At 38.9% G+C, this 13,893-nt stretch overlaps 2 protein-coding genes across 2 annotated transcripts; one reads left to right on the top strand and one right to left on the bottom strand.

Annotated features, from left to right (window-relative positions):
- Positions 1-96: 96 nt before the first annotated feature.
- alg11 (ALG11 alpha-1,2-mannosyltransferase) lies at positions 97-6,339 on the bottom strand. Its single transcript, XM_026932394.3, has 5 exons — positions 6,189-6,339; positions 4,569-4,790; positions 3,733-4,104; positions 3,009-3,586; positions 97-1,258 (listed from the first exon to the last, which is right to left on the bottom strand). The coding sequence occupies exons 1-5, from the start codon at positions 6,233-6,235 to the stop codon at positions 975-977; spliced, it is 1,503 nt and encodes a 500-aa protein (XP_026788195.2). The 5' UTR covers positions 6,236-6,339; the 3' UTR covers positions 97-974.
- A 339-nt stretch (positions 6,340-6,678) lies between these two features.
- Positions 6,679-13,836, top strand: cpb2 (carboxypeptidase B2 (plasma)). Its single transcript, XM_026931798.3, has 11 exons — positions 6,679-6,834; positions 7,227-7,302; positions 8,049-8,173; positions 8,373-8,481; positions 8,589-8,690; positions 8,889-8,993; positions 9,553-9,663; positions 10,511-10,601; positions 11,697-11,899; positions 12,882-12,966; positions 13,122-13,836. Exons 1-11 carry the CDS (start codon positions 6,758-6,760, stop codon positions 13,307-13,309), a joined length of 1,272 nt encoding a protein of 423 aa, XP_026787599.3. The 5' UTR covers positions 6,679-6,757; the 3' UTR covers positions 13,310-13,836.
- Positions 13,837-13,893: the final 57 nt, after the last annotated feature.

Raw genomic sequence — 13,893 nt, forward strand, 5'->3', positions numbered from 1 at the left:
ACCATAAATATTTTACATCTTTAAGAAGGTATCTGAGACAGTCTAGTTCTAGTCCTGTTTAAAGCTAGACAAATGACACAACACCCAAAAGGCAGATTTTCCTCAAACCATTTATTGTGAATATTCTGATAAATAAGATTTTTTAATCAAGGAAATACATATTTTTCTCACTTTACCCCAAAAATATTTATTAACACAAGTCTTTAAATAACACAAAGTTGAAAATGCATATTCACTATCACACAAGTTGTCTAACTTAAGAGAAAAGCAGATGTTTTGGAAAGACAGCCTAAGAGAAAAGCAGATGTTTTAGAAAGACAGCCTCTGACCCAGGCAGAAATGAGACAAAACGAAATAACACAAAGATAAACATGAAGATGCAAAGTGTGAGAAACAGCAGTGGACAGGACTGTGTTTTGAAATAAACTAAACAGTCTGTTTGTTTGTTTGCAATGTGCTCACTGGACTCTAGTCATTTCAGCTTCACCATGCCAAGCATGCTGGCAAAATTTCTCTTTTACAGCTGATCTGAGGGCAGTTTTGATTTTTTTTTTTTTTTTTTTTTTTTACCCTCTCTTATTTGAGGTCAGTTTCTTGGCTCAGTTGAGAACTGATCAGATGAAGGCAGCTTATCTTTTAGGGTCAAGTTACGAAAGAGGGTTTGCAAGCTAGGTAGGTCAAGTGCAATGCTACATTAAATTGAAGCATTTTTGTAGTATTTTAACTCTTTCAGCTGAAAACACCACTCTTCTTAACCACAATGCATCTCAGTTTTCTAAAGACCTGAAAAACAAAAGAAACGTCCATGTGGATTTTACATGCATGGGAATGTTGTGCAGCACAGGTGGGGCGATCCACAGGGGATGATGAACGCTCATGAACATGTCTGCACAATGCACAACAGTCTGTTAACAGTAAGTCAGTCGTAATGTGCTCTGAATGAGACATGGAACATCCTCCATCTTCCCTAAACTTCATCGCTCCAATGTGCCCATCAGAGGCTCCATGGCTGCCAAGAAGGATGCCTCAAACTCCTGAACAGAGAAGCGGCTGACAGACTGACGTGCCCGACGCCGGATCTCGAGTCTTGCTGTGGGGGTCATGGTGAGGATTCGCTCCATGGCATCAGCGTAGCTTTCTTCATCATCAGCCAGGAAACCTGTGACGCCACTATCATATGGCACCACGATGTCCAGCTTAGGACCACCAGACCTGTGGGCCAGGATCACTGTCCCAGCAGCCATGCACTCAACCACACCTGAGGGAGAGAAAGAAAGCAGAGGAATGTTTGGTGTGGTTCACTCAGAGGCGAGCATGGCTATAAAAACTCTAAAAGGGGGTCAAAGGTAAAGAGCATTCAGAGTACATGTCTATTTTCCCAAACCAAGCTATTCTACTGCAGCACGTTCACTGGCACTCATGTAAACAAGACCAAGTATCTCAGCTTAATAATAAACAGATAAAGATAACTAAAGAAACTAAATGCCCACCAGCTTAATTTACTATTTACAGTTTACTTATTCAGAATCTAAACTATATTTATAAACTTGCCATAACAGCCTCTTTTACAAACGTGAAATACATCGCAAATGATCATTTGTCTACATAAATATCACTTAAACTCACTGAGCACTTTATTAGGAACACTAGACTAATACTGGGTAGGGCCTCACTTTGCTCTCAAGACAGCCTCAATTCTTCGTGGCATGGATTCCACAAGATGTTGGAAACATTTCTTTGAGATTCTGGTCCATGTTGACATGATTGCATCATGCAATTCCTGTAGATATTTCAGGTAAACTTTCATCAGCAGAAATCGAGATTCATCAGACCAGGCTATGTTTTTCCAGTCTTCAGCTGTCCAGTTTTGGTAAACCTGTGCCTCATCCTCAGCTTTCTGTTCTTGGCTGACAGAAATGGAACCCAACATGGTCTTCTGCTGTTGTAGCCCATCTGCCTCAGCATGTTGTGCATTCTGAGATGCTTTTCTGCTCCCCACAATAGTACAGAGTGCTTATCTGAGTTACTGTAGCCTTTCTGTCAGCTCAGGCCATTCTTTGTGGACCTCTCTCTCTAGAGTAAACTCTAGACTCTGTTGTGTGGGTGAAAGTCCCAGGACATCAGCAGTTATAGAAATACTCAAACCAGCCTGTGTGGCACCAACAATCATGCCACGGTCAAAATCACTGAGATCACATTTTTTTCCCATTCTGATGGTTGATGTGAACATTACCTGAAGCTGCTGGCCGCAATCTGCATGATTTTATGCATTGCACTGCTGCCACCCGATTGGCTGATTAGATAATTGCATGAATGCGTAGGTGTACAGGTGTTCTCAATAAAGTGCTCTGTGAGTGTATATGTATGATGTTATCTGTTTAATAAAAGAACAGAACAAAACATTTAAAATGTGATCAGGCCATTGTTGTCGTATTCACGTTTGGATTGTTAATGTTTGCCAATATGGCGGGACCCATGCTGATTTGCAGTTAAGTGAAAACACAGTGTAATTACAGTTGTACAGTCTTTTCATAGTATTTACCAACATATCTGAGGAAAATGTTGATATTTCCAGTCATTTTCTGTCACACTGCCTTTACTTTGCCCATATAAAGACGTTTATCTATGTTTTACCTAGCTAAATAGTTAGCTTCTGTTATTTGCTTGCTTGCGTTTATGTTTCCTTGCAGCTTAGCAACAGCATTCTGTGAACTTTATCCACATGAACCACGAATCTATCCATGTAGAAAGCAAAAATTCACACACACACACACACACACATATATATATATATATATATATATATATATATATATATATATATATATATATATATATATATATATATATATATATACACACACACACACATATATGTATGTATGTATGTGTAATCTAGCATCAGTTTCTGAGTCTACCAGTGCTATTAAATCTGATCCCAGATCAAGACTCTGCCTCTGATAGACGACCCCCAAATACAAGAATTCTCCAAATCATTTTGTTCTCACCAATGCCAAAATGTTCGTTCCACATGGTGTGCAGGCCGATTGTAGCATCCACTAACTCCTTCTTCAGCTCCTCAAACGGGATGTTCAGCTTAAACTCCACCCTATCGGCCACGCCCAGCTCCTGGCACAGCCCCCTCAGCATCAGCACCCTATCCTCATCTTCCTGATTCCGGCATCCACCAATCAGCATCAGCTTCACCAGCTCCCTCCTGCCAGGCTCCTCCCCACGCCTGTCCAGAAGTTTCTGGAAGGCTCTGACCTGCAGCCGGTGGTCCTTCTCTGGTCGAAACTGGGCCACTGACACTATGGAGTGGCACTTCCTGTCTCCGTCTTTGTTCTCTTCTTCTTCCAGGGGGATATCAAGGAAGGCCTGGACGTCGCAGGGTGGGTAGACAACACTGGTACGGTTCGGGGCACGCCACAGTGCCAGGATGTGACCCAGGGTCCAGGTGGAGTTGACCATGATCACGTCACTGCAGGAGCCGGCGAGACCGTACAGCAGGGCAAAGGCGCAGTAATACACCACCTTAATGGCACTCAGAATAGGGTTATTAGTGATGTAGTCTGCATTGTTGAACCTATAGATTGAGAAAAAATAAATATAAATATATATAAAATAGATATACATAATAATAATTAAAACAGGCCTGATCAGGTTATGATTAGATTTTGCTTTTCTTTTCCTCACTGATTATCAAGGCTGTAGTTCTGTTCGAACGGGTACCTGGGGTTTCTGTCACGAACCACTGACAGCATGTCTGTGCTGATGGTGGGGTAGTGCACATAGCTTGCCGCTCTGCATCCACCCAGGTAACGGAAGATAGGCAGCGTAAAGGCGTAGCCCATGGAGTCGATGTAGAGATCAGGCGTAAAGGCCGTGAGTGCCTCCCAGCCCAAGAAAAGTGAGCCGATGCTCTGGCCCAGCAGGGTGAAGTGGGGGTAAAGACTGGCCTCCACCAACAGCCGATGTTTCAGGAAGATAAAGCGGACTGGACGTGGTAGGCGGATGTTAAAGCGGTGACGAGCACCATCCACAATCTGCTCACCCGTAACACCCTGATCGCCTGTGTAAATAACGAAATCCACGTCCGTGTACCTGTGGTAAAGCAAGGAGATACCACACGGAGCTAAATAACTCAATCGGGGGATATATGATTATCATAACAATGATATGTTATATTGGGTTTTACACTTTAATCAAAATGAAGCCTCACAGCTCTAGAGAAAAAAAAGCAAACCAGCACCAATCATGTCTTGGCTGATCACCATATGTGGGGTAAAGGGGAAAACTGTGCAGGTTTTTGGCTGAACTATCTTTTCTATTCCGGGGTAAGTATAGGTCTACTGACTGGTGGTTAATAACTCGTCTGTACACTTTTATCCAAATCAACTCATAAAATGTTAGTAAAATGGCACTAAGACCATTTACTCAAGCATCTGCTGAGGTTCTACCACTGAGATGTGTAACAGGCAAAGCACACTGCCATTGGAGCTTATAGCCGTAATGCCTATTATAATAGACTGCAGATTTCAGACTGCAGTTTTTAATCTGGTACATACCTGTTCTGCAGGGCTCTAATGGCACACCAGAGCACTCGCTCTCCTCCACCTCCTGCATTACAATACGGGTGGAAGAAGGCGACAGCGGGTCGTCCATCTTGAGCTCTGCGCGCTTTCCTGCTGGACTGAAGCCAAGTGCGAATCCCCGCGACGAACAGGAAGAGCACTCCCGTCAGGATGAGACACAGGTAGAAGCATGGCAAGAGCAGCGACCACAACAATCTACATCAAGCACACAGCGGGGGAGGAAGGAGTCTGGCTTACAATCAGTGGCAGCACAATAAAACCTGTGCTTAAATAAATATCCACTAAGACAATAATAAACTCATAGTTCGAAGTCCAGATGAGGAGAGCATTGCAGGAATAGCATTAAAATAACTATACATTGCAAGAGTAGATCTTTTGTGCCATGATAGGTCATGCAAAGAGTTCACTGCTATTCACTTTGAGAACAGGATCACAAGCAGTGCTGCAAAGTAACATTCTGGTCTCTCAGAGTGTCATTTTCTCTCCATTTTGGCTTAACCGGGATCCTAAAACTCTACCAACCACAAGTATAGCATTACAGAACTTATATTCATACAGAGGCTTAGCTTATATAGCAAGCAAAGCAGACTGTTTCAAATGCCAAATGTAAGAATCCCCTCAGAACCTCACATGGACAGTGTGCCATGACACTGGTATAACCTAATGGCAATGAAAGCTGGTCAGGAAGGTTGGCCTCAGGCATTTTAGAGCAAGACCTCCATGGTCTCTAGAATGAGCTGGGATTATTGCTGGAAATATGCCACTTTTAAGGAACTAATACTACATGTTATGACTACAGGAGCCAAGGCGAATTCACAAAAGTTGCTTTAAAGTAACGTTTCAGTGGAAAAGAATGTCTTGTATGGTAAATATGTTTGTGCTTGATTCCTCCTGTCCTCATTTTCTTTCTGTGCATCCTTTCCTTGTGTCCTTAGAGGAAAGAGCTAAGAAGCAAGGAAGGAAAGGTGAAACAAGGAAAGGGATTTAAGGAAAGAGTAACACCCTGGGTTTGGCGGCTTGGGTTCCAGGTGCTTTATTGCTCTTTATTGCTCATGTGCAGCCTCATCTCCATAGATACTAACCCGAAATGCTGGCTTGCCCTTCAGATCAGATTATCCATGTTTGATCCAATCTACTGACACATTTCACGTCATGACTGACAACACTCAGAAGATTCATCATAGGACATAAATGATCTCTAAGCCCATCTCGGATGTTTTCCATCATTTCTCAGCTGAAGCTTGCAGGTAAGTGTCAGATTGGTGTTTGTTATCGTGTAAATCTCTGTCTTCTGTACAAGTGGCTGAATTTAGTGCATTCAACACACCACTCACACTTCATTTTCTAACACATAAAGAATTACTTCTAACACCTATACACGACACATTTTGTTTACAGAAATATCGAACAGGGTTTAAAATATCAAAACCTAAACAATGTCATTCATTACACAGTGAGAGAACGAACATACACCTAGGTTAATTTAGCTAAACTAGATATATCATTCCATCTTTCCTGGACATACTCAACAAATTAAACACTAATTATTTTATAGATAAATACCTCTGTGTTTAAAATTTCAACAGTCATTACCTGATTAAATCGCACAAACAGATGGACAAGTGATCGTGGCCAGACATCTTCGTAAGAAATGACAACACAACATTTACACTTCCGGATTCGCTTCCGGGTTGCGCTCTTCTTCTACGCTTGATTTTAACTGTCTGTGAGACTCTGAACCTGAACTGTGCATTAGCGCCGCCTGCTGAGCGGGAATGAGAACACATTAATGACTTGCACATGAAAATGACTTCATTAACAAACAGTATAGAGAATTTAGCTTATAGTTAAAATATTTATATTTGTGGAACCACATTATATGAACAATAAGAAGAAATAAGCTTATGTCCAAAATAATCCTCAGTACTCAGTTAACTCATTGTGTTCATTTGTGTCCTGCTGTAGTTATGAATCCAACAGTAAGAGTGAATTTAACACAGAGGATTGTGCAGTGATGGTATATTTAAATATATACATATGTGTGGAATGTTTTTCTCTGAGGGAGGACAGCAAAAGTTTAACTAGTAAAGTCAACATGTCGAGATCGATACTGTTCACTGTCTCACTATTGCACAAGTGTGTTATAAGCCAACAGACCAAAGATGAGACCTCTGCTTTTATTAGCTGTTTTAATATGCTTTCATTGTATTCTGAGAAAATGTTTTTGCACATCAGAACAGTAAGTACACTTTTTCACTCTTTGCTGCTCCTTCCAGTGTGCTGCATTTGTCTATACCTGTGTTATAAACCTGGTCAGTCTTATTCAGTTCTGTAGATCATACTGAAAACTGAGACTGACTACGGATCATGTGTGGTTTTGCCGAGAGCTTTGCTTGTAGAATTCAGCCCAGAAAGTTGTTGTTAATGATGTGAAAGAGACGAGAGCATGTATGTTTGTGGCAAGATGTTTAACGGGCAAAGTTCATATCGGAAAGGAATTCACGGTTACACAAACTACTCCTCTAACCAAATATGCTATGTATATGAACGCCTCAGTCGTTATGTCACAGATCTTTATGCAAAAACATCTTGATCCTAATTCCATGTTTTTTCTCTCCTTCTATAAACCAGAGACAAAGTTCTGTTCATTATTGCTGCAACGCAGGAGCAAGCGAGCCTACTGCAGAACATATCCAGCCATAATGAGGCATGTAATGCACACACACAAACACACACACACACACACACACAAAAATAAGCTGAGAGTATTTACTTTTCTGTACATTTAGCTCCTTAAAGTATATGTGTAAAGTATAAACCATTTGGGGACTTGCTGTTATAGGAAAAGAATCAACAATAGAGTGTTGTGATGCAAAGCACAGCTACTGGTATTTAGCTATTTTCCAATAAGATCTTAAACATCTTGAAGTGTTTTTATTCCTCTTATACCACAGCAATTTGGTAACCAACTATCTTTAATAAAAAGAAACGTATTTCCTATTTATTAAAGAATGACACATCATACCTTTTACCATTTATTCTTACAATTAATGTAGTTGAATATCTGAGAAACAAATTAGTTCCTGTTATTACTTATGTTACAACAACTTCTTTCTGTGGAAGTGAATAAGACAAAAAAATGTACTACAAAAGCATCACTGTGAGTATGTCAAATTTTCTAAAACACAATAGAATCCAACAACAATATTAAAACAGCAATGAGAAATGAAATACTTTTTAGGAGGTGCAAGTACTCAGAACAGCCATCACTGCCCATATCAGTATCCGTAATGCAACGGCGTCCATCCGAGCCTTAATCCAGTGTACGGCACTGCATTTTAAACTTCTAATCCATGGAAAGCAATGTGCTTTTGCCTTGAATTGTATGTTATAGAATTTCTGTGTTGTTAACATGGGTTTACTGTGTAATGCTGAGTTTTTGCTGTGGATCAGACGGTGCTGTGGCAGCCGGCGTCTCCCAGTCACATCGCAGTGAAAACACCTGTCCATCTGTACATCCAATCCAGCAGCGTTTCACAAATCACTGAGCTGCTACGAGCACATAAATTCTCCTTCAGGTAGAGCAGCTTTCTTTTTTTAGGAAATACTCCTGAGTTATTTTCTAATGTAACTCACTGTGAATATTAGTGACTGAGGATTAGGTCTGATCTCATAGTATCTGCTCATAGCTTTGCACTTGCAATACAAAAGATGAAATGATGACACAAATGCTGCAAGACTGTGAACTGAATCTCAGACACGTTGTGGTTTGTGCAGAGTTATGCTGGAGAACACGCAGCAGCTGATCCAGGAGCAGATCCGAAACGACACGACAGATCCCAAGAGCGGCGGCATGACTTATGAAAGATATCACTCGTTAGAGGATGTAAATCAAGCATTACACACGTTAACATCAGAAGGAAAGAAAGAAAGAACATTTGCAGTATTCAGTTTAATCTTGTGAGATTTGTGTTCATTTCATGTTTTATCCAGATTTATCATTTGGTCAATATAACAAGCCAAGAGCATCCCGACATGACCAAACTCATTCTGATTGGCTCATCGTTTGAGAAAAATCCACTTTATGTCTTGAAGGTAAATTTTGTTGGTTAATTTCTCATTCCTTTAAGGAAATACGACTAAAGTAAGACTTCCAACATAAGCATGGTTCATCTTTCTCATGTTTTATTACCAATAAATATTTTAGATTAAGTGCTCCTTTAAACTCTAGCTGTTTTTTACAAGTCCAACTGAGCAAAGAATCAAATTTCTAGATGTTCCTCTGTGTTGTAGCTGTCAGGAAGACGTGGCCCAGTGGATAAAGCCATGTGGATGGATTGTGGGATTCATGCCAGAGAGTGGATCTCTCCTGCTTTTTGCCTTTGGTTCATCAAATTTGTAAGATTTATCTAGCTTTTTTCTAGGAACAAATTCTGGCAGAATATTATTTTTAACATGATTATTTAACACACTTTTCTTGATGTCCCTTTATCACCAAGAAGTCAAAGCAAATGCGAAATAATGTAGCTAAAATATATTTCTTCACTTTGCTAATAAGCTTGCTACCTCGTTAGCTGTCTTGCTAGAATCAAATTTTCAGTAACAGAGCAAAGGTTTTTGCACTCCTGTTTCCTCACAAGGGTCTAACTTTACTTGAGCTTATCAAACATTAGCACTTCAATGGTTCAGTGTCTTATTTTATGTGGAAATAGCAACTTATAATTGATCACTGATAAGATATATATAAATATCTTTTAAGATTTTTTTTGTCTGATCAACTACATGTGCCTTAAGTGGAAAATTGTGTAAATACAATTTTTCACGGCTCCCTCTCAAACAGTATTAAAACACAACTTTATCTGAAATTTGTTACTGGTAAAAATCTGATTCTGATTTCTGAGATGAAACACTCACAATGGTATTTAAAACAGTGTATGTTGTACTTGTCCTTCCTCAGGCTCTTACATTTTACAAGCAAAATGCTGACATCACCACAATGCTGGACGAGATGGATATTTACATCTTACCCATCATGAATCCTGATGGTTACAAGTACACATGGACCACGGTAAGACATTCGAGCTCTGACAGGACCTCAAGATTGTTTCGAATTTCGAAAATATGTTAATATGTTTTTAATAGTAGTTTGACATCATTCTGTAACAGATATTAACATTTTATGAGCTCAGAAGTGGTTAGATAATCATACTATAGAATCTGACTGCAACTGAAAGTAGCTGTTAAAGACTGTATTTCTAAATATTATTTATTTGCATGTATTTATAAATCATCAGTGGAGAAACACATCCAATTGAGTTAGTGCTGAACACATGATGGACAAGTATTGCATAAGTGCATTATAAATATAATATAGTTTTAATATATTTTTTCTTTGGGCAAAATTCGATTTTCTTGATGATAGTAAAAAAATTTGTGCAACTGCTGTATCAAGAAATATACACTTCATTATAGACAAATTTAACAACACTTAATTTGTGTTATTAGGCACAAATCATATAACAAAAAAAAAAAAAAAAAAAAAAAAACAAAGAAAAAAGAACAGCAAACAAGACAAAGCAATCTTAACAAGACCCGAAGATATAGGCTAAGGATATGGGCTAAGAGGGCGAAAGACAAGCTCATGCTAAAGAGCAAAGGCTTCACAACATGAGTGCTGCTTATAATGTGCAGGAGAAACATGCACCAGGTGATAGTACTCAGGGGACACAATGGAGGGAGATCTGTAACAATAATAAAACTCAAGGTTTTCAAAAAAATTAAAAACGATATGGGAGACTTTAACATCTCAGGATGTTTCATGACATGTATACACATTTTGATGTCCAAATATACCCTGTGTTGTTGATCTAGTTAATGCTTTGCTTCAGTACTATGTGTCGGGTCTTACTGTACAGAACCGCATGTGGAGGAAGAACCGGTCGGTGAGGGAGGGCAGTTCATGCGTCGGAGTCGACCTGAACAGGAACTTCGATGCCAACTGGTGCAGTGAGTGATAAACCCTGGAATTCCTACACTGTAATTCTTAATTACAGGGGTTAATAACAAACTAATGCTAGTACTATACAAATGTTGCCATGATATGTGGTCACACTAACGTCTATTCATTACAGTTGATTAGATTTGACTAGATTCAACTTGACAGAGCAGAGTAGAAGTACAAAGGCAACAAAATGCCATTAGCATCTAACCAGAAGTGCAAACACCAAGTCACATTAGGAGTAAAGTGTAAAGAGAAAATGATGTAGCTTGGCAGCAAAGTGCAAGTGATGTGCCAATGGTGTGGTATCAATAGTGCAAATGTAAAATAGGCATGAAAAAAAAAAACAGTGCAAATGGCATGATGTGTGTAAATGAGTCTGGAGTCATGGATTACAGTGAACAGACAGTGAACAAGGGTGCAAGTGGAATGGAGGTAGTGCTCATGGATGGATAGATAGATAGATAGATAGATAGATAGATAGATAGATAGTTTATTAGCAGCCATGTTTGTATTTTTTGAGTAAAGGATTCTTTTAAATTCTCATGAAATGATATCTTGAAATTCACAGGTGAGAAAACTAATGACTACACAGAGACTAAACTGCTGCTGTAGTGCATGTGTCATTAACACAGTCTATAATTTCAACACATTTCCCTGTGTTGAGAAAAGGACATAAAACATGATTACTCGAAACTCACTTATAATGGAAGTCTAAGGGCAGGTGCTGAATTCTGGCAATAAATGTTTGAAATATCCAAAATTAACACTACAACTATTTCAACCTAACAATAAAGGGATTAGGATGAAAGAGATATGAGAGTCTTACACAATGGTACAGTTTAGTACTTGTCTAAAGAATAAACTTTTATTATCTTTCCCAACATTTGCCCTTAGACTTCCATTGTAATTTCTCAGTACAGGGAGACATTTGAAGCTCTTGTCTATGATAACCACACATATACTACAGATGCCGGCGAAAAAGTTTAGGTTGAAAAAGGAATACTGAAGTATTCTTAAACAATCATTAAAGAACAAGAGCTTACACCCTCTTTTCTGATAAATTCTTGACTCTTTTCCTCCCTAATTCTTCCATGATGAAGCGAGGGGAGCGTCCAGCAATCCATGTTCTGATATTTACTGCGGCCAGTATCCAGAGTCCGAGCCGGAGGTGCAAGCTGTGACCAAGTTCTTGCGCTCCCACAAGGACTCTGTCAAAATTTACTTCTCCATCCATTCCTACTCGCAGATGCTGCTCTTTCCGTACTCCTACACCCACGAGGAGATCCCAAACCACACTGAGCTGGTGAGGGTTATCACCCAGGCCTTTTTACATAAATGCCTTTTTTTTTTTTTAAGTATTACACATGAATTAGCAAACTAGTAAGTAGCTGTGTTTACAAGTGAATATTTTCATCTGTATTTCAATTGCAAATTACGGATGGATTATGGCTAGTAAACGAAAAAGTATAGAATTCCCTTGAAAATAATTATTTATGTGTGCATACATTTTATCCCAACCAAATGTTCACATGCAGAGAGTAAAATTTAACCAGTTTCCCCCATTCTCGCAAATGGAGTAGATCAGTCAAGACATGTTTGAACTGTAAAGTAGCTAACAAATAAATAACAACAACAAAAAAAACAACATAATATACATAAATAATCATATACTTGCTTCAGATGACATTGTTAAACTATTTTATCTCATTGTTAAGAAGATAAATCATTTGATCCTAAAATCATTTGCATAACTTCTGGTAAAAGTCCAGATTTAAACTGTGGAAGGAAGGGCTTATGGGGAGGTGTAATTATACCAATCTGAGGTACACTGTATGGCCAAAGTATGTGGACACCATCACACCTATATGTTCTTGTTGAACATCTCATTCCAGATTTAGTCCTTCATTATAATGGTATAATGAATAAAGTGATTCTAGTTGTCCAATATGGCCGCCTCCATAACGTTACAGTCTGTGCAACATCACAAAAGAACTGGATGTTGTTTAATAGATATTTACAGAAAGGATGTTGGATGACATAAAAAAAATTAATAACTGTTTGTGAGCTACATTACAGTCATAACTTAAGTGCAAAACTAAAGGAGCAAACATGAAACATAAAACATGTCTTGGCTCATCAACTACATTTGAGCTAAGGAGAAAATTATGTACATTTGTGTTTTTTTTTTTTTTTGCCAAACTATTCTTTTAATTTTGATGTAAAATAGACATAGGGACTTTCATTAACTTTTCGCTGTGTTTGTGCGTGTGTGTGCTCCCTGGCAGTATGAGCTTGTCCAGGAGGCAGCCTTAAAAATACGTCGGCATTACAGAAACCAATATCGCTATGGTTCTGGAGCAAAAACAATATGTAAGCTTATTACCCATTTTAGGATATGTTCATTATGCTGAAAAAAGGCTTAGACTTTTTTATAGTGTCCATCTATTGCATTAAAATTTTTTGCTGACATATACACCTTCCACCATCACTTCCACCACGTCACTTCCTGTTCTCTCTCTCATCAGATTTAGCTCCTGGGGGATCAGATGACTGGGCCTATGATCAAGGCATTACATACTCGTTTACCTTTGAGCTGCAAGATCTCGGGCGGTACGGCTTCCTCCTTCCTCCAAACTTGATCTCTAGCGCCTGCAATGAAGCCTTTGCAGCGGTCAAGACCATAGCTTTGCGTGTCCTAGAGAAACTTCAATGAATCAATGCTTCAGCCTTTATCCTACATATATGAGGTTCTTAACAGCTAGGATTCTCACTGGCCTCCATAGTTTCATGTTATTTCTACTGTTAATGCACTCAGCTCATAATAACGCGCCTGATAAGGTGGACTGTGTGATCAAGTAGGAAAATTCTGAAACTGTGCTGTGCAGTGGTTCACCAGGCCTGTGTTCCAATACTGTTTTTAATAATACACCCTTACTGACTTTCCTCTGAGTGAATAGAATTAGTTGAATGAGGCTTTGCTGGCTTCGCTAACCAAGTCAGCATTGGCACAACTTTCCCAGAAGAAATTTCCTCAGTTAGTGTAGTATTATAGTATATAGTATAGTAAGATAGTATTGAAATACAGTGATTGTTATATGTGTGATACATGTAATATGGTATAATGCTGGTACTATATAATACACACTTTCACAATAACTGCAGTGATTGTGAGTTATTCCTATTAATCTAAAAAACATTTGGCAAAAAAGAAAATAATAAAGCAAATTAAAAAAAAGCAAAGTTGAACCTAGTTGTTATTTTGTTGTGGGTTGGTTAATTTTACATATAATACATACT

This window comes from Pangasianodon hypophthalmus, chromosome 26, assembly GCF_027358585.1.
Source record: "Pangasianodon hypophthalmus isolate fPanHyp1 chromosome 26, fPanHyp1.pri, whole genome shotgun sequence".
In the NCBI taxonomy this organism is placed as follows: Eukaryota; Metazoa; Chordata; class Actinopteri; order Siluriformes; family Pangasiidae; genus Pangasianodon; species Pangasianodon hypophthalmus.

Excerpts from the sequence above, each read along its gene's own strand:
- alg11 (XM_026932394.3), bottom strand. The coding sequence starts at position 6,235 with ATGTCTGGCCACGATCACTTGTCCATCTGTTTGTGCGATTTAATCAG. Across the intron at positions 3,587-3,732 it reads GTTCGTGACAGAAACCCCAG|GTTCAACAATGCAGACTACA; the intron begins GTACCCGTTCGA and ends CTCAATCTATAG. Across the intron at positions 1,259-3,008 it reads GAACGAACATTTTGGCATTG|GTGTGGTTGAGTGCATGGCT; the intron begins GTGAGAACAAAA and ends TCTCTCCCTCAG.
- cpb2 (XM_026931798.3), top strand. The coding sequence starts at position 6,758 with ATGAGACCTCTGCTTTTATTAGCTGTTTTAATATGCTTTCATTGTATT. Across the intron at positions 8,174-8,372 it reads GCACATAAATTCTCCTTCAG|AGTTATGCTGGAGAACACGC; the intron begins GTAGAGCAGCTT and ends TGGTTTGTGCAG. Across the intron at positions 8,691-8,888 it reads ATCCACTTTATGTCTTGAAG|CTGTCAGGAAGACGTGGCCC; the intron begins GTAAATTTTGTT and ends TCTGTGTTGTAG.